The sequence below is a fragment of the Balaenoptera physalus genome, assembly GCF_965194825.1.
Source record: "Balaenoptera physalus genome assembly, chromosome: 13".
NCBI lineage: Eukaryota > Metazoa > Chordata > Mammalia > Artiodactyla > Balaenopteridae > Balaenoptera > Balaenoptera physalus.
The window spans coordinates 86,383,117-86,402,998 of record NC_138892.1 but is presented as its reverse complement, the minus strand read 5'-3'; the positions used below and the strand labels follow the sequence as shown (position 1 = coordinate 86,402,998).

General features: G+C 38.2%; 1 protein-coding gene across 4 annotated transcripts in view; it reads right to left on the bottom strand.

Annotated features, from left to right (window-relative positions):
- ITPR2 (inositol 1,4,5-trisphosphate receptor type 2) overlaps positions 1–19,882 on the bottom strand; it is a 524,966-nt gene that overhangs the window by 160,454 nt on the left and 344,630 nt on the right. For all 4 annotated transcript variants that reach the window (XM_082419574.1, XM_082419572.1, XM_082419571.1 and 1 more), the window contains 4 exons: positions 9,966–10,074; positions 9,021–9,208; positions 4,329–4,512; positions 3,364–3,620 (listed from right to left, as the gene is read on the bottom strand). In XM_082419574.1, coding sequence (XP_082275700.1) covers positions 3,364–3,620; positions 4,329–4,512; positions 9,021–9,208; positions 9,966–10,074 — 738 coding nt within the window. The remainder of the gene's footprint in view (positions 1–3,363; positions 3,621–4,328; positions 4,513–9,020; positions 9,209–9,965; positions 10,075–19,882) is intronic.

Sequence of the window (19,882 nt, the reverse complement as noted above, 5' to 3'; positions counted from 1 at the left end):
ATATACAATGGAATATTACTCAGCCATAAAAAGGAACGAAGTTGGGTCATTTGTTGAGACGTGGATGGATCTAGAAACTGTCATACAGAGTGAAGTAAGTCAGAAGGAGAAAAACAAATATTGTATATTAACGCATATATGTGGAACCTAGAAAAATGGTACAGATGAATCGGTTTGCAGGGCAGAAATTGAGACACAGCTGTAGAGAACAAACGTATGGACACCAAGTGGGGAAAGCGGCGGGGGCGTGGGGGTGGGGTTGTGATGACTTGTGCGATTGGGGTTGACATGTATACACTGATGTGTATAAAATTGATGACTAATAAGAACCTGCTGTATAAACAAACAAAAAAAGAGTGATTTCATGGGGGAATAAACCTGGTGAAAGGGTAAGCAAAGATGGAAACTTTTATTTTATTTTAATTTATTACTTATTTTCACTAATTTAATTTACTATTTAATTCATTTGTGTTCATTTCTACCATTTATTCTTTTTCCTTTTAGTTTGCATTTGCGATTTTTCTCCAATTTTTTGTATTGTGGCAAAATATACATAAAATTTACTCTTAACCATTTTTAAGTGTACACAGTCCAGTGGTATTAAACATATTTATAATGTTTAACTACCATCTCCATCATCCATTTCTAGAACTCCTTTCATCTTTGTAAAACTAAAACTCTATACCTATTAACAACTCCCCATTCTCCCTCTCCCTAGCCGTTGACAACCATCCTTCTACTTTCTGTCTTCATTATTTTGACTACTCTATCTCATACAAGTGGAATCACACAGTATTTGTCTTTTTGTGTGTCTTATTTCACTCAGCATAATGTCCCCAGGTTCATACATGTTGTAGCATGTGTCAGAATTTCCTTCCTTGTTAAGGCTGAATAATATTATATTTTTTGTATACACCCCATTTTGTGTATCCATTCATCTGTTAATGGACACTGGGGCTGCTTTTACATATTAGCTATTGTAAATAATTTTAACACTTATTCGTATTAAAACAAAACTCTTTCATAAGTAGCATTTTCCAAATTGTTTGATCCCACATTCCTATCAGTAAAATGTTTTGACCAGATACTACACATCCACTTCCCACATGGACAGACCACATGGGTCAGGATAAGTGCACAGGCACATATTCAATATCTTCCCTCTGCAAATAAAGCTTCTGGTCTTTGCCTGCTGACAGCTCTGCAGCAGCCCTCTCCAAGCTGTGGTGGGGTGGTCCACAAGAGTCATGGCTTCCGCCATTCATTAATTCCTGAGGGTCTCATCTCCTTGGAGGATATTCAATCCAATTAATATGAATCTACCCTCTCTTACCAATTCAGAACACCTGCACTTTAGATGCTTACTAGAAAACACAGCTTCAAACTCTGCTGACGCTCTAATACTGGACTTGTGCTCTTAGAAATGATGTCACCATTCATGTGGTTTTTCTATGGTGACATAAGCAGCATGTACAAATGATGACCAAAACAAAGGGGCCAAAATTCCTAGGCACCCCTAAGTTCATCTATTTGACAAGAAAAAATGTACCCAAGAAGATGTAAGGCCAGGATTATATTCATTTACAAAGGTATCAACCTTCACTGTTGTAAAAAATCCTCTTCCCCAAGTAAATCAATGAAGTTAGAACACTCCCTCACACCATACACAAAAATCAATTCAAAATGGCTTAAAAACTTAAATATAAGACATAACACCATAAAACTCCTAGAAGAGAACATAGGCAAAACATTCTCTGACATAAATTGTAGCAATATTTTCTTAGGTCAGTCTTCCTAGGTAAAAGAAATAAAAGCAAAAATAAACAAATGTGATCTAATCAAACTTATAAACTTTTGCACAGCAAAGGAAACCATCAACAAAACGAAAAGACAACCTACAGACTGGGAGAAAATATTTGCAAATGATGCAACCGACAAGAGATTAATTTCCAAAATACATAAACAGCTCATACAACTCACTATCAAAAAAGCAAAGAACTCAATTGAAAAATGGGCAGAAGACCTAAAGAGACATTTCTCCAAAGAAGACATACAGATGGCCAACAGGCATATGAAAAGATGCTCAACATTGCTAATTATCAGAGAAATTCAAATCCAAACTACCTCACACCAGTCAGAATGGCTATCATCAAAAAGTCTACAAATAATAAATGCTGAAGAGGGTGTGAAGAAAAGGGAACCCTCCTACACTATTGGTGGGAATGTAAATTGGTGCAGCCACTATAGAAAACAGTGTGGATGGTCCTTAAAAAATAAACATAGAGTTACCATATGATCCAGCAATCCCACTCCTCGACATATACCCAGAAAAGACAAAAACTCTAATTCAAAAAGATACACTTACCCCTATATTCACAGCAGCACTATTTACAATAGCCAAGACATGGAAGCGACCTAAGTGTCCATCACCAGACACATGAATAAAGAAGATGTAACACACACACACACACACACACACACACACACACACACACACACACACTGGAATATTACTCAGCCATAAAAAAGATTGAAACAATGTCATTTGCAGCAACATGGTTGGATGTAGAGAGATACCACTTATATGTGGAATCTAAAAAAATAGTACAAATGAACTTATTTACAAAACAGAAACAGACTCACAGAAAACAAATGTATGGTTACCAAAGGGGAAGAGGGGAGGAGGAGGGAAAAATTAGGAGTATGGGATTAACAGATTCACACTACCATGTATAAAATAGATAAATAATAGGGATTTACTGTACAGCATAGGGAACTATTCAATATCTCATGATAAGCTATGATGGAAAAGAATTTAAAAAAGGAAATATATATATATGAATCATTTTGCTGTACTCCTGAAACTAACACAGTATTGTAAATCAACTACACTTCAAAAGCAAAGAAAAAAAAATCCTCTTCCATATTAACTCTGTTTCTAATGAAGACATACAAAGATACTCTGTATCCTAACTCAAGAAATATGAACTGAGTTGGGAATGATGAAAGCCTCCACAGTCTTATAAAACCATGAAAGATACAGATGAGGCAAATGTGACCTTACTTAACAAATCCCAGAGTCCTAAGGTTAGACGATACCCACTGAGGCTAAAGAGATGTGAGTTGAAAATGCAAAGAATGATACCGTAGGAGCCTGATTTTTTTTTCATGCATAAAGGAATTTTCCTCTCATTTTTCTTCACTTAGATACCAAAGTTTCTTCCATTTCAGAAGAGCACTATTGTTTTTATTATTTCTCCCAAACTCTCTCCAAAACTACTTGTTAGTTTTATTTGAATTTAATTACCTATTAATTTAATTACAGGCTGTGTGCTCGGCTTTCACACAAAACAGAACAAATACCTGCAGTTCCCGGTTGTGATTCTCACAGAGTAACTGAAGAAATCTCAGAATCGGCTGCATGATGGCAATGGCAGGGCTCACTGTTACTTCCTCCGCAGACTTTTCCTCAGCGTTTCCCGCTTCTGATCCTGTGCACATGATGTCTATTTCTGGATCCATTTCTCTTCTGTATGCACAGTATGCTTTGGATGTTGCCGAAGAAGCTTCTGTTAATTGCCCTTTCATTCCGTCTTTTAAATGTAATGATGAATCTCTTACTGAAAATAAAGCAGTAGTCTTATATTTATGAATTAACTTCCTTTTGCTAATTAAAAAAAAAAGACAGTTACCCAAATTCTCTAACAATTGAATTTAAAATCACCTGACAAGAGGTGCAAGAATTTCCCAAAAAGAATCTGAGGTAGCAACTAAAAAATTAACTTTGCACTGGGATATTAAAAAAAAGATCTTAACGCTTAGCCAATTTTAGAAGGGCTCCCGTCTTTCTGATAAATATAAAATGTCAGAGTTCTTGAATACGAGAAGGTGGGAACATAGGGTAAATTTCAAAAATGTTAATATTTAGATGATTTGTATTTACTACACTGATGACTTTGTTATTCCAAATACCAAAAATCTTTCATAGAGTTTAGTGATATAATTCCTGTGCTTACAGTTTAAATTTCATGAACATTCAGAAGGTTTGGGCAGTTGTCCTTTATCATAAATTTCACGATGAAATCAAACATTTTCAAGTCACTTGTTGCTTTGCACTGATAACTCCTTGCTTGAGCTTGGCCCTACAGAGCTGTTTCAAGGTCAACCCCATGACCACAATAATTCAAGGATGGAGTTCCATAAACAGAGTCACAGCTGGAATAATTAGACTAAGACAAGTGAGATGACAAACATAAGAGAGACCTAAAAACTGTGTTACCCCTCTTTTCTCTCACTCTATTCTCCCAAATACTCAACTATTTCTTTACCTCTCATTCGTGGGCCAGATGTCATCAATTCGTTGTCATCATCCCTTTTTTTGTTACCTAAGTCTATGGTATTAACTGTCACTGTTGATCTTATCTCTTTCTGAGCAGCCTTCATTCGGTCATAGAGAACTTTGAAGAATTTTTCTGACTTTTTTTGTTCATGCAACTGCTGGTAGAAGGAATACTGCAAGAAAACATATTTTAAGACATCTATACCCAAGGGGAGAAAATAATCTTTTTATGTTTGAAATAAACATAAGCATTATGGATAAAAGTCTATATTTAATGTGCTGCCCATGATTATTTCATAAACTGACAGCTTTGTTAGTCTCCCGTACTATTTACTGTGTCCTAATAATAGCTTGTATTTGCTTAGCACTTTCCACTAAAATTCAACATAATTTCATGTTATTGAATTCATCTTTACTGATTATTTGTTTTAAAATTTTACAAAGGTACTGTAAGAAGTGGTATGCAAAGAGCTCTTTGATTTTTACATTATTATGAAGTCATGTTTTGATTCAACACACATTTATTGAGGGCCTACTATGTGCCGGGTCCCATGCTATGAAGGGATAGAACAAACAGGGAAAACAACTACAGTCTCTGCCCTTGTGACTTTGTAATCTAGCACGGAAAACAACCACTAATCTGATGGTAAATGTGAGTCTAAAAAGAGTTATTTTTCTCTTTGTCTAAATTATAGTACATTTAATTTAGAATGTGTTACCATGGCAGCCTCACTCACAGGAACCCACTGATAAGTAGGCACTAAATTCTTTTGGTACTTTATTAGATACGTTGCTTTGCATGGGGTCTAGGGCAAGCCCACCATAAAATGTATAAAGTGAATTCTGCTTTAGAGTAAATAATGATGTAGAAAGTATTCAACACCCAAAGTATGATACAACATATCTCACTGAGAGGTGGAAATACTGAAACTTGAGAATATCTGCCCTAATCATGGTGTGCTTAATGACTTCAGGAAGTAACCGAAGAGGTAGGAGATGGGAAAGGTGATATACTCCAGAGAAGTCAGGATTCACACTGGGTGGGGAAATTGTAAGTTATTAAGACTAAAACCTTGGAATAGATGCAACACAAACAAGAGAAAGTAATAAAAAAATTAATAAAGATAATAATTCCAGGAACTGTACTGATAAAAATGAGTTATATAACCTTGATGAGAGACAATGGGAAGAAAACATCTGAAGAAATAATGACTTCCAGATCAACTAGAATTGACCATAATCCAATATATCTAAACAGTCAATTTTGGCGAGTTTGGCTCCTGCAGATATGCTTTCCTGAGAGAATGCCTGAAACCATGACTCATAGGTCCTGGAACATAGAGGTGAGACTCTAATGACATCAGGCCTTGCAATGGATGCCTGTCCTGCAACTTGTGATGTGGGCGGTGCATATTCTCAAAGTGTTTCATGAAGTCTTACAAGTTGGCTTCATACCTACAAGGGGGAAGCTCTAAGCATAGGGCTAGCAACAACTCAAGAAAGCAGGCCCAAAAGCCACAGTAACCATGGCAACCACAGTGAAACAGTCAAGCTGGTTCTGTTAATCCAAAGGATAAATTCAGCATTCAGAGACCTCTACGGTCCCATAAATTAAGCTGATGCTTGAACCCTCATATTTTCAATATAATGGGGTTAGAAGGTAGAAGGGGATTCCTATATATTAATGAGGAAGTTATAGAACTTTGTGGTTCTATTAAAACAAAGTTTTATAATTTATGTTGTTCCTTGACATATATTATCTCATTGATTCTTTCAGTACAACTGTGTGATGAACACGGTATTCTTATTTCCATTCTGTAGATCAATAAAATATGGTTTGGTGAATGTAAACGACTTGCCCAATATTATATAAGTAGTAAGTGGGTAGAGCTAGGATTTAAATCCAGATTCTCTGACTCTAAATCACTAAATTTATAAAATAACCCCTTAAGCTCAAAATAACAGATGATTTACATAGACTTTTAAAAACCAGGGCTCTATAAAGCTGAACAGTATGATTTTAATAAAGATAAACAGTATGTTTTTTATATGTGTATATAATCTCAACAGGTAGCATAACGATTTACCTCACAAAAGATGTGGGCTTTGACTGGGGAAGCACCTCCATGAGTTTCAGAGTATAAGAGGAAACTCTAAGGTTTTGGGGGGAGCCACGGGTGATAGATAAACAGATCTATGTGACAGAGGAAGGACTTTCCCCCCAAGAAGGGGGTGGGGGAGACTAGAAATGAGAGGACAGAGAAGAGAAATGAAGTGAGGAACCAGAGACATGAAGTAAGACCAGGGTGTGATGCAGGGCGATCAGCCAATGAAACTTCTTAGGAGTGAGGCGGTAGAAGGATATTTTAGAAAGGAGATGTTTGTAGTGGTTAAGTGCACAGACTCTGGAGCCAGTCTGCACGGGTTCCAATCCTAGCTTGATCTCTAACTAGCTATGTGAGTTCAGGTATATCTCAGATTCTTCTTTGCTAAGATGAGATGAGATAGGACACAAGTTCCTGCACAGCTTGTTTGTGAGGATTAACCAAGTTATTACACAGAAAGCACCGAGAATAGCACTTGGCGGAGGTATTATTTTCATTGTTGCTATTATTAGCAGGCAATTTGAAATTGTAATCTAACCACCTCCTCTATCCTCCCCCTCAACCATTCTCTAGTAAAGTATATTAAACATATAAATTGATTTATGTAGCTAGGAGGATAGAAATTAAGGAAGGGGATCAGATTCCTACCTCAGTACTACAGAAGCTGCGTGCCAAGACAGCCCATGAACTAATAAGAAAGCAAGACATTAGTGGCCAGCGAGACTATGAGAATGTAACCCTTCCTGGATTTTGGCAGAAGTCTTGGGGAGGGCAAGGATTCAAGCTGACCTCAACTAGACCTCTTAGGGCCAGGAGCACACAGTTGACATCTGGGTTACACAATGATGTAGGTAAGTGAGAAACCCGAATAGTGTAAGGCTGGTAAATGAGACTGTCATAACCCATCTTAAAAGAAGGTTTTCTTATACAAAAATCATCGAATGCTATCCACATCAACAAATATTTGTTGAACGGCTATAAAGCACCATAGATATAAAGAACAAGACATGATCCCCTACTTTAAAGAAGATGACATTTAACTGGAGAGACAGGATGTCATATAAATAATAACCAAAGCTGCACAGGCAAAGTGCCAAGTGAGCATCAAAGAAACAAATGCTATGGGAGCTCAGATGAAGGACTGGTCCCAAAGGCCCCAACCAGACAGGGAAGACTTTGTGAATGAGGTAGAATTTGATTCGGACCATTCATTCATAAAGCCATTCACTCCGGAATATTTATTGAATCCCTAGGCTGGGCCAGCCATGGTGCCAGACACAAGGGATGCAAAGACGGAAAACACGTGGTCAACCTCAACCTCTAAGGAATCATAGTTTACTAGACAGAGCCTGATGAACTCATGAAGAGGCACAATAAAGTGGTAGAAATGCTACTGAAGATGTCTGCAGGATAGAGCGGAAGCGTACAGTACCTAGTGGACAATTCTGCCCAGTGGGACACAGGATCAGAAAAGGCTTCCAAAAGAAGTTCATGAGTTGAGTCCTTGAAGAGGAGAAAGTGACATGAGAAACGGCACAACACATCTAAGGAACTACAAGGGCTTAGTATAGCTGGTGCACAAGAGGGAGGATGGGGGAGGGGAGAGATGGAATAAGAAAGGAAAGATGGAAAACTTGAAGAGATTAGATCACGAAGGATCTTACGCACTATGGTAGAGTTTGCCTTTATAGGGAAAGTGACTGATTTTAAGCAGGAGAATAACGTGTGTTTTGGAGAGATATCTTTAGAGGTAACATGATTTTTTTTTTTTTTTAGTGTTTAATTAGATGTGGCTTCTACTTGCCATGAAGAGGGGAAAATGGATTCTGGATTTTCCAATTAGTTTAGGTGTGGGGGGAGTCCAGGCACAGCTTGGCAGGAATTTCAAAGTGAAATGCGTGCCTTCTGGAAGCAGTGGTCTGATCCTGCATGCAAGTGAGCACGCCGCTCACTGGAGCAGAGCCCCGAATAGATGAACGACGACTCTCAAGCCACCCCTCCTGAGGTGAACGAGCACACAGAATGAAGAAGGTTCTTCTCTCCCCGCACCAGTGAAAGCTGGGAGAGGCAGCAGGGTAACAAGCACTGGGAGATTTGGGGCAGAAGGGAAAGGGAGAGTTCTGAGCTTCTGAAAAAGCATCTGAGATGGGTGGTGAACCATGTTATGGGAACTTGTTTTAATGCCAAATACTGTGCGAGGAGTTTATATATATTACTTCATTTAATTAATGCACTTAATTCTTTTTCTTCTACATTTAATTCTGTGATGAGTCAAAATGTTGTCCTAATTTGCTGAAAGTAAGCCTAAAATTTCCCTAAGCAAACCAGAATTTCTAGTATCATGTTAGACAGGATGCTGCTAAGAAATGTTCTGCTTCACCGAATACTTTGTGAAGCTCTGTAGTTACTACAGCAAATCAAATAAATATAAAAGGAAAATGTGGTTGTTTTGGGGTGGGGGGATAGTCATGAGAAGCTTAACGAAAAAACATTACTTTCCCTGGGTTTCTATAACAAGTAAATAAGAAATACAAAATAACAAAATGTAACAAATGGTCATGACAGTAAGCAGGTACCTGAGTTTGTGTATTTCCTCCTTCAAGCAAGGCAATGCCAAGTAAAATGCCTTCCGAAAAAATTCTGTCATTTTTGGTGTTCACTATAACATCGATGACAAGTTCAGATGCACCTTCTTTATCCAGTAGACACTGAATATCTGACATGGATATCCCCATCTTATCTGAATCTTGTCCAGAAAAGCTTCCTGTGATTAGGAAAAACAAATAAATAATCCTTTGTCAGAAGGCAAGATTAATTCTAATGTTCAAATCCATTATTTTATGAACCTAAAACTGTGCAAAGGTTTTTAATAGTGCTTTTTAAATTTAGTTTTCCAGTTTTATTGAGATATAACATTGTATATCAATGATATATGACATTGTGTATGTTTAAGGTGTACGACATAATGCTTTGATATATGATATACTGCAAAATGATCACGACAATAAGATTAATTAAATTCATCAGCTCAAACAGTTAATTTATTTTCCTTGTGATGAGAACTTTTAGGATCTATTCTCTTAGCAACTTTCAAATATGCAGTACAGTACTGTTAACTATAGTCATCGTGTTGTATATTACATCTCCTGGATTTATTTATTTTATAGCTGGAAGTTTGTTCCTGTTGACCCCTTTCCCTTGATTCCCCTACTCCCCACTCCCTGCCTCTGGCAAGCACAAATCTGACGCCTGTGTCTAGGAGTTTGGTGTTTTTAGGCTACATATGTAAGCGATAGCATGTGGCGCCTGTCTTTGTCTGACTTAGTTCACTTTAGCATAACGCCCTTGAGGTCCATCCTCGTTGGTGCAAATGGCAGGATCTTCTTATTTTTGCTATGGCTGATAATAGTGCTCTTTAAATGATTTTTATATTTGTGCTACGTTAAGTAAAATACTAGAGTAGCACCGCATGCAGACACGCTCTAAAAATCCGAAAATGAGGAAAAAATGATAAGTCTTGCCTCCTCCTTGTGCAGATTTGCAGTAGGCTCCAGAGAGGTGTCCGTTCATACAGACACCATAATCGCCTCTAAAGTACCGATTCAGGAGTATTTTTCTTAATGTAGTACCCTAATAAAAAGGATAAGAAAAGTGTTAGTTATTGTTTCTTTTTCTAGCAAAAGAAAAAATATCAATACATTAAAGTGCCACTTAAAATGCATTTTATCAATGATTTGAGACATGGAAAAAGTAACTTTATACTGCATAATATTTTCTGAGGCAAATATTTCCCAAGAAAATAACAATAGTTTCGCTTCTCCCAGAAATAAAGAATAAAATATAGTATGTTCAATGGACTGTACTAGGAAAATCATAAACACTATACATTTTAGACTGTTTCAAAAGTGTTGGTAAGAATATTTATGGTGGCTAAAGAAAACACAGATTAATAAATACCTTAAGAATTGGAAAGAAAAAGCCTTAGTTAGAGGGGCTCAGTAAAAAGAGCTAGAAAAGTGGTGGGTATACAGCAGGTGCTCAAAAAATTAAGCTTGATCAGACAAAGAGAGTTATATTTAAACTCCAAGCGCCTTATTCCGAAGACAGTGGACAAAAGACAGTGTATCAAACATGTAATTCAAAAATTCCTAAATCTTCAATTTTGTACGGATTACATTTTTTAAATAGTATATTTTGCAATATAGTTGCTTGCATGTACATAAGAAATATAGATAACTCCAAATCTTCCAGTTTACTGGTTATTATTTGAAGAGACGAGAGTAATTTTTAAAGTATTATTTAAAGACTGTATGTTTAAACTATTTAAATTAACACCACAACTGCCAAGGTAAGGAAATTGTGGTCCAAGAGCTTATGTAATTGGCTGCAGATCGTGCGGCTAACAGGTGATGGAGTAAGACCTGAACTCAACTCTTTTTTTAAATAAATTTATTTATTTATTTATTTTTGGCTGTGTTGGGTCTTCGTTTCTGTGCGAGGGCTTTCTCTAGTTGCGGAGAGCGGGGGCCACTCTTCATCGCGGTGCACGGGCCACTCTTCATCGCGGTGCACGGGCCTCTCACCATCGCGGCCTCTCTTGTTGCGGAGCACAGGCTCCAGACGCGCAGGCTCAGTAGCTGTGGCTCACGGGCCCAGTTGCTCCGCAGCATGTGGGATCTTCCCAGACCAGGGCTCGAACCCGTGTCCCCTGCACTGGCAGGCGGACTCTCTACCACTGCACCACCAGGGAAGCCCTGAACTCAACTCTTGATGGCAAAACCCAGCCACTTCCCCGTGCTGCATTGCATGCCCCCTCCCCAGCATGCCTCCCTTTTATGCTGAGACAGGTGGCTCTCATTGCTCCTTCTCTCTCTCTTGCTTTGGTTGTCCTTGTTTCTCCAGCCCTTCACCTTTTGTCCTCAGCTCTTCTCCCCTCAGCTTCCTTCTCCCCGTCAGCAACTTCATCTGACCCTTGCTTGCACAATCACCTGTGCAGGTCTCACTGCCAAGTGTGTATCCTCCAGCCTTGACCTTGTTTTCCTGAGCCTCTCTTCCTGTTTCCACTTCCATTTCCTTATCTACATCTGGAGAGTCTACAGGCACCTCAAACTCAAATTCTCAGAAGGGAATATTCCTTCTCTCTTAAACTTGTTTCCCTCTCAAACTGAAGAAATTCAATTTATTTCAAGGAGATCACATCGTTCTGGTCTTTTACGCTCCAAACTTAAGGGATCATCTATTAACCACCCCCCCACAACTTGACAATGATTTGTGAAATCCCACCTATTCTACTTTTTCAACGGTTGCTTCCAAAAGCGTCTTCACACATTATGTTATAACCAAACTGAACTATGTGATGATTCCTCGACCACAGTTTTCTAAGTCTTTCTCTTTGTTCACATCATATTCTCTGTCTGAAAAGCTCTTCTTCTGCTTGTTTACGGACATGTCCTATCTTCCCTCCATTCTACAAATATTCGTTAGGTACCAAGTGTGTTTTAGGCACTATCTTAAGTGAATAAGATATAACCCTCCCCTCAAAGAATTTGCAATACCATTGGTTCCATGATAGAGATGTATACTAAGCCCCATGGAAGCACTTAAGGGGAAACAGCTGATTCGGAAGAGGCTTTACATGGCAAACCTCCCCTGCTAATCCAGACGATCATTCCAGCAAAGCTGCCTCGTGCACAGTGTGGAACAAATATGTATGTCCTAAATGTCACAGTGCCAAGAATTTCAACAGGCACCCAGAGCCTTATAGCAACTTTCATTTATTGACACTTAAATGTTTTAGAACACAGACATTTATTATTGCCTCCTATTTCATGTTTTCTTCCTCTAAGACTTTTTCACATAAGGGTGTTGTGAGTAAAGGTGATGATCAGTCTTGGAAGAGAGAGATAGTGAGGTGTTAAGAGCTTATTCTACCAGTGAAGAGAACTCAACTCGCCCCTGTCAAACCAAGTGGGGCACTTAGGGAAGACATAAGAAATGAAAATTTCTTTTTTTCTTTTAAAAGAAAGCCTTTTGAGTGAATTAATTTCATCTGGCCAAAGGAGCATCCTTCCAACAGGGGAGGAAAAACAAAATAAGACATTTCTTTGGAATCAAATGGGCTTTTACTGTGTATCTCATTACAGCAGAAGGAGATGCTACGAGAGACCTTTTTAGACCCGTCAATTATAAGGCTGAGGTTGTATGTTGGGGAGAAAGACATGGGAACCCATTGACTGAAGTACTTAATTTCTTTAAAGGGCACCTCAGTTTGCTGCACTAATCATGGTTCTCACCTCTACACACGAATGGATTGCTTCTCACTCTAACCCGGTAACATACAGTTGGCCCAGCTGTAATAAGTAAAACTGACAAACGTGAAAACACAGGACTGTTTTTCTTGAAATGGCACAAGTCAGTGTCACTGTCTGGAAGAGAACCTGTTGTGAGTGGAACCCCAGGTCCATGTGAATGAGCTCCCTTTTTATTCTCTGTAAGAGCCTTTTAACCACATTAATCCAAGAACTCAACCAAGAGATAGAAAAGCAATAGTTTAAAGGATAAATATTACAGAAAGCTACACTTTACCCTCTGTTTTAAAAAATGCTCTTTATATTGCTAGAAGAATAAAGCTGCTCAAAACCAATCAGACAGTGGAGGTGTTTCATATCAAATTAAAATAAGCACCATACTTGCCATCATTTCCAAATTCTTTTCAGGCAGATGAAATCACAGGTGCTTATCAGATTCATAAACATCCAAATCAAATGAGCAACACTCTTCTTATCTACTTCCGGCCTAGTCAGAAGCATATATTTTCTAACTATGTGACATTCAGAATGCCACCGAAAGGAGATGGGGGCTCCCTATATCTCTGTTCTCAACTCTGGAGCCACACTGCCAGCATTTCAATCCCCTCCATGCCACATACTAACTGGAATATCTTAAGTTACTTCACTACCCTGTGTCCAGTCCCATAATTGTCAAACGGAATGATCGTAACACTTACTCTCAGAGGGCTTCAGTGATGATTAAATCGGGGAAAATATGTAAAGTACTTAGAACAGTTCCCAGCACATAGTAAGTGCTACATAAGTTGCGTATAATTGATGCTGTTGTTGCTAGTATTAATATTATTCAGATCACAGAACAGTTTACAGTTGACAAGGTGATTCTGTACATACTTTCTCACTTTATACCAAACCATCCCACATACTAAGAAAATGGCAAAAATAATAAATGATAAACTACTTGAAAATCCTCATTTGTCCACTATTTTAATTAGTCCTTGGAATTATATACTTGTGAGCTAATGGACCTGGGGCTCACAATGGACCTTCCAACTTCAACTAGGTAGAAAAAATTCTACATTGGTTCAAACTCCATAGTTTTCAAAAAAGGCAAACTTTGGTGCTAAACATGAATGAAGAATGGGCAGAGATGGAACAGGATTCTGTTCTGTTTGTCTTAATCGTCCTCATTTAAGATTGGAAAACTTTAGATATTGCCACATCACAAGTTTAGCAGAACTGATTCCTGTTGTCAAATACTGAGTTCTGACTTGAGGCATGGGAGGCAAGTATTACGTCCCAACCTGTCTTGGCCTTACAGTGGTGACAGCTCAGAGGCAAGTCATTTACACAAATTCCTTTAACTCAAATAAAAGTAATTGTGGAGCCATGGTCAGAAATTCTGGTGCCAGGGTTATAAATAATAGTCTCAGAGCTATAATTGCCATGGCAGAAATTTGGGAAAGAACTAAAAACATATTTGGAAAAGAATTCTACAACAATTGAGAAGTTCAACTTCTGTACTCGTTCTTCAATTCCAAAATGAATTCCTGACTGGGCTTCCCAAGAAGGTGTCTTTGTTAGATTAGGCCAAGTAGCAAGGAATGTCCTTCCCAGTCTTTTCAATATCAGAGTCAATTCCAGGCCACAAGACACAGCTTTTAGCCAATGTCTTCATGTGAACACATCCCAGATGTACTAAATGCAATGTAGCCAACATAACTAACAACCACCTTCTGAAATTACAACAAAACATCTCCATAAAAAGAGAAGTCACACTGACAGTTTGTGAAAATCTGAGAGAATGGGTTTTTCCTGGCCATTTCCTGTTGCATCAACTCCAATGGATCAAAAATTAACCACGCAGCGGTTGAGAATCTGCCTGCCAATGCAGGGGACATGGGTTCGAGCCCTGGTCTGGGAAGATCCCACATGCCGCGGAGCAACTGGGCCTGTGAGCCACAACTACTGAGCCTGCGCGTCTGGAGCCTGTGCTCCGCAACAAGAGAGGCCGCAACAGTGAGAGGCCAGCGCATCGCGATGAAGAGTGGCCCCCACTTGCCGCAACTAGAGAAAGCCCTCGCACAGAAACAAAGACCCAACACAGCCAAAAATTAATTAATTAATTAATTAATTAATTAAAAAAAAAACAGGCTACCATTGTAGTGTTCAATTAAAAAAAAAAAATTAAGAAGCTCAGGACTTCCCTGGTGGTGCAGTGGTTAAGAATCTGCCTGCCAATGCAGGGGACATGGGTTTGATCCCCGGTCTGGGAATATCCCACATGCCATGGAGCAACTAAGCCCATGTGCCACAACTAGTGAGCCTGCTCTCTAGAGCCCGCGAGCCACAACTACTAAGCCCACGTGCCACAACTACTGAAGCCCACGTGCCTGGAGCCTGTGTTCCACAACAAGAAAAGCTACTGCTTGCCACAACTGGAGAAAGTCCGCACACAGCAACGAAGACCCAATGCAGCCAAAAATAAATAAATTAATTAATTTTAAAAAAATTAAGAAGTCAGAAATGATTGTCTTTCATGGATAGAAGGGATAACAAAAATGTATTAGTCTTAGAAAGGACTAAAGATTTTCTTTGATTTTCAAAGAAGCACAGCCCTGTTTGCCTTAATGGGAGTTAATAGCATTAGGAGTGAAGGGTTCAAGGACGTGATGTTTGAGGTACTGATTCCACCTCTGTTCCTGTTCCCTTGGAAATATCATACACTAAAGTAATATTTTTTCCACAGTGTGCAATATCATCAAGACATCATGAAAATATGTCACCACAACCAGAATCCTAGAAAACTAAGCCCTCAACTAGAAATTCAAAAGGTACTGAAAATTGCAAACTGAAGATGCTCCAAGACTAACAGTTAGCTGCTAATCAGCTTGGATAAGATCTGTAAGGAGGTGACTGTATGTATCTGTAGTCTCCACACAGTCTTATTTTAACATTAAACTTGATATTAGTCTAACTGGTGTTCCCCTAACCTCTTCATTAATGATAGCCTGTCTGGGGCTTCCCTGGTGGCGCAGTGGTTGAGAATCTGCCTGCCAATGCAGGGGACACGGGTTCGAGCCCTGGTCTGGGAAGATCCCACATGCTGCAGAGCAACTGGGCCCGTGAGCCACAACTACTGAGCCTGCGCGTCTGGAGCCTGTGCTCCGCCACAAGAGAGGCCGCAATAGTGAGAGGTCCGTGCACCGCGATGAAGAGTGTTCCCCGCTTGCCGCAACTAGAGAAAGCCCTCGCACAGAAACGAAGACCCAACACAGCCAAAAACAAATAAATTAAAAAAAAAATTCCTATTAAAAAAAAATGATAGCCTGTCTGATTAGATATTTTTCCTCATTTGAATTCCCAGGGGTTAAAAAGGTATATATCTAATTTCAAATAAATTATTCCAACAGCTGTATCCTAGTGGAATTACATTAGATCCGTCATTATAATCAACTACATCTTCAAGGAACTCCTTTGAGGAAATGTGGCCAATCTCCTATAATCCAACTGGCTAATGGTTTGAATTTCTTGGTCACTGACTCCGAGGAATGTAAGCCAATTCTTTCCCCTGATGATTTTCCCCACTTTCTTAAGATAAGAAACATAAACTTCAATAGGAGTAGTTATTATACACATTCACAAGATGCTCTTCATCAATCCAATGACACAATCATGATAATTTTGAAAAACATACAGATGTTTCAATAATTCTGAAAAGAATTCTGAAATTCTTTTTTTGTAAAGGAGGTTACAAAAAAAAAGAATGTGGAAAAATTTTAAACCAATTATTCATACGCCACAATGGCAATCTACTGCCATCTCCTTTCTTCCCTTTTTCTAATTCACTGTAAAGACATTATATTTCTACCATGTGTCAGGAACTAGGAAAGGGGGTGCAAAAAGCAATTCTGCAGCATATGCTAAAAGAATTTTCAAATATGTAGAGGACATATGGCACTGTTCTTCAACATAAATAATCCTCACTAGACCATTTGATTCCATTTGTGAAATTTAAACATTTACACAGTAAATGATGATATTTAAAACATTTGATGATGATACTGGAGATAAGAGTGACTTACAGTCATCATTCTGGGTGTATCAAATATCCCAGCCTCTAGACAAACTAGGTTGCTGAGAAGGCTTTTCTTAGAGGATGAGTTTGTGCCCTCTAACTAGTGAGAAGTAAAGGAAACTATTTATCTTCTCTGGGGTTTAATAAAAGCCTCTCAGTATTTGGTTTCCAGGAAGCATATGGACTGACATGAAACTCAACAAAATCATACACCTCACCCATTTTAATACAGGGTCTGCTTAAATTCAGAGGTTGAGAACTTATGCAACCCTTCACCCACAGTACTGGAGAATGGATCTTTCTGCTTGTAATTGTTTACCTCTCTGAGTAAGCAGTCTTCATCTCATCTCCAGAACATAAAGTCGAGAGAAGAGTAACTAATAAGACAATAAGCAGATGAGACTTAGACACCATTTCCCTACTGAAGCAAAACGCCTTGACTCACACATCATAAATCACTACCTCATAAAATTACACTCAAATGGCAGTGCACACAACCACTAAAGTTAAGCCCATAATCCACTGGTTCACAGTATAGAAACTACTTGTTACTGAGAAAAATGGAATCAATATGCTGCCAATGCAAGCATGCACACTTACACCAAAGGCCAGGAAAAATGGAATTTCAAATGGTTAATTTCAAAGCTTCTGCAAAGGCTTTGTGTACCTGAAGGATGATATGGAGAGGTATAGATCAAAAAAGATTCAGCTTATGGGAGGTCTCAGAGAACATAAGAGGACAAAGCAAGAAGGGGAGGAGATGGAAATAAATGGGAGAATTGACCTTGATCTGAATAATAATGTGAAGTACAATTGGAGAGTTTCCCTCCTGGACAACGGGAAGAGTGATATCTGTTTTAGATCTCAAGTGCTGTGATTCCTCTTGTATTTCCACAATCATTTGGTAAAGATTGATACATAGGTACAACTTTGCAAGATGGAGTAACAGTGGTAAGGAACAATATATAAAGTATTGAAATTCAACCTGTATCTCACACAATCCACAAAAATCAATTCCAGGTAGGTTCGAGATTTAAATGTGAAGGACAAAACTGTAACACTTTCAGAGGTCTATGGAGGAGAGTATATTTATGATACAGGGGTAGGGGAGGATTTTTTAAACAATAAACTAAAACTGCGAACTATAAAAGACTACAGTAAAATTGAGAGCTTCCATTAATTAAAACACATCATTAAAACCACAAACTGGAAAAGATATTATATATATGTGTGTGTGTGTATATATACATCGTGTTTAAGGAATTCCTGCACACCAGAAAAAAAGCATAAATCATCCAAAAGAAAATGAGCAAAAGACTCAAACAGGCACGTCATGGAAGAGAAAAGCCAAATAGCCAATAAACATAAGAAAATAGATAATCAACCTCACAAGTAATTAGAGAAATGAAAACTAAAACTGCAGTAAGAGATTTCTCACCTACACAACTGGAAAAAAATTTAAATTCTTTCAACATCAAGCTTTTACAAAGATGTGAGCAAACAGAACACTGATAGTTGGGCAAATTGGTACAGCTACTTTGAAAAACAATTTGACGTTCTCAGTAAAGCTAAAGATGTACAAACAAACAAACAAAAAGACAAAAACAAAACAAAACAAAAAGAAAAAAAGACAGAGAGGTAAGACCAGCACACTCCAGCCCTATATTCTCCTTCCTGTTTCTATATTCACCTTCCTGTTTCAGTGTAGTTCATGAGCTCCAAGATGGGAATCTACCACCTACAACCAAGAGGGTCTTGGCCCACGGGGCAGTGAGAGGAGCACAGGACTTGGAAGAGTTATCAAGAAAACAGCATGGTAGAATACCCACCCCCTTACAGAAAGAGAGAGAGAGAAACCTAATCCCTTTTCCCAAAAATACTAGAAAGAAATTGTCCTTGAAAGGGAAGGAGAAAACTAGCACTTGCATTACTTATCAATCAATGCAAATATTTTGACAAAGGAAGTATGAAGGCAAATTTTAATAAGTTCAGAATATATTTAGAATTTCCTCAGATAGAAGTATCTACGGAGTCAATGGAATGAAGAGGAGCTCTGCATAGCACAACTTCAAGGGAAGCTCTTGAGAATTAAATGAGATGATATCTATCTGCACACAGTTTAACACATAATCATGCAATTTATGAAAGGGCTCAGCATTGGAAAGCTGTGCACTTAGTGAAAATGATAATGTTTTAGAGACCACGCACAGCAACGAAGACCCAACGCAGCCAAAAATAAAATAAATAATTTTTTTTTTTAAAAGTGGTTTGTTCCTTTAAAAAAAAAAAGGATTCACAATGCAAAATGTTTGCAAGGATTATGGAGCAATGGAAATTTTCATACACTGTTGATGAGTGTAAACTGGCGACACCATTTAAAAAAAAATTTGGTTTGATCTGAGTTCTACCACTGGCTTTGTGATCTCAAGAATTTTATTTAGCTGCCCCCAGACTCAGTTTCCCCATCTTTGTGTAATAATATCCACACTGCAGGACTATTTTAAGAAAAAGAAATTGTATATGGAAAGCTTTATGTTCTTAGCCCATAATAAGTACTAAATAAACAGCTATTGTAATATTTTGTTTAACGCTTTAAAAAATAAGCTTCATTTGAGAAAGACTTGTGCAACTGGCATATATAGGATATGACAATGCCCAGTGCCGTGAAGACACCCACAGCTTTAAGTTCTGACATAAATATCCAGTTCCAACTTTCTATAAATTTTTAAGAGAAGGCAAATGAAAAATGGCATTCATTTCGTAGAAGATCACTTTGAAGCCAACTTGATCAGTATGCTATGGTTTCATAAAAATAACACATACACATGCATAAGTTTCAAGCATCCCTAGTGCATGTACAAAGCAGAACTCTTCAGAAGCCAATTTAGATCAACTTTTCTTAGAGTAGTGTTAAGTGGGAAGACCAAGGGTCCAATGTTCTCTTAGAAAAGAGCGATATTTCTTCCTAATGTTTGTTTTTAACATAAGAAATGTAAGAAAAAATATTTTAAAATTTATAAAATTATCACACAATGTCCATTAGGAAATATTGTGCTTCCAAACTAGTCTCCGC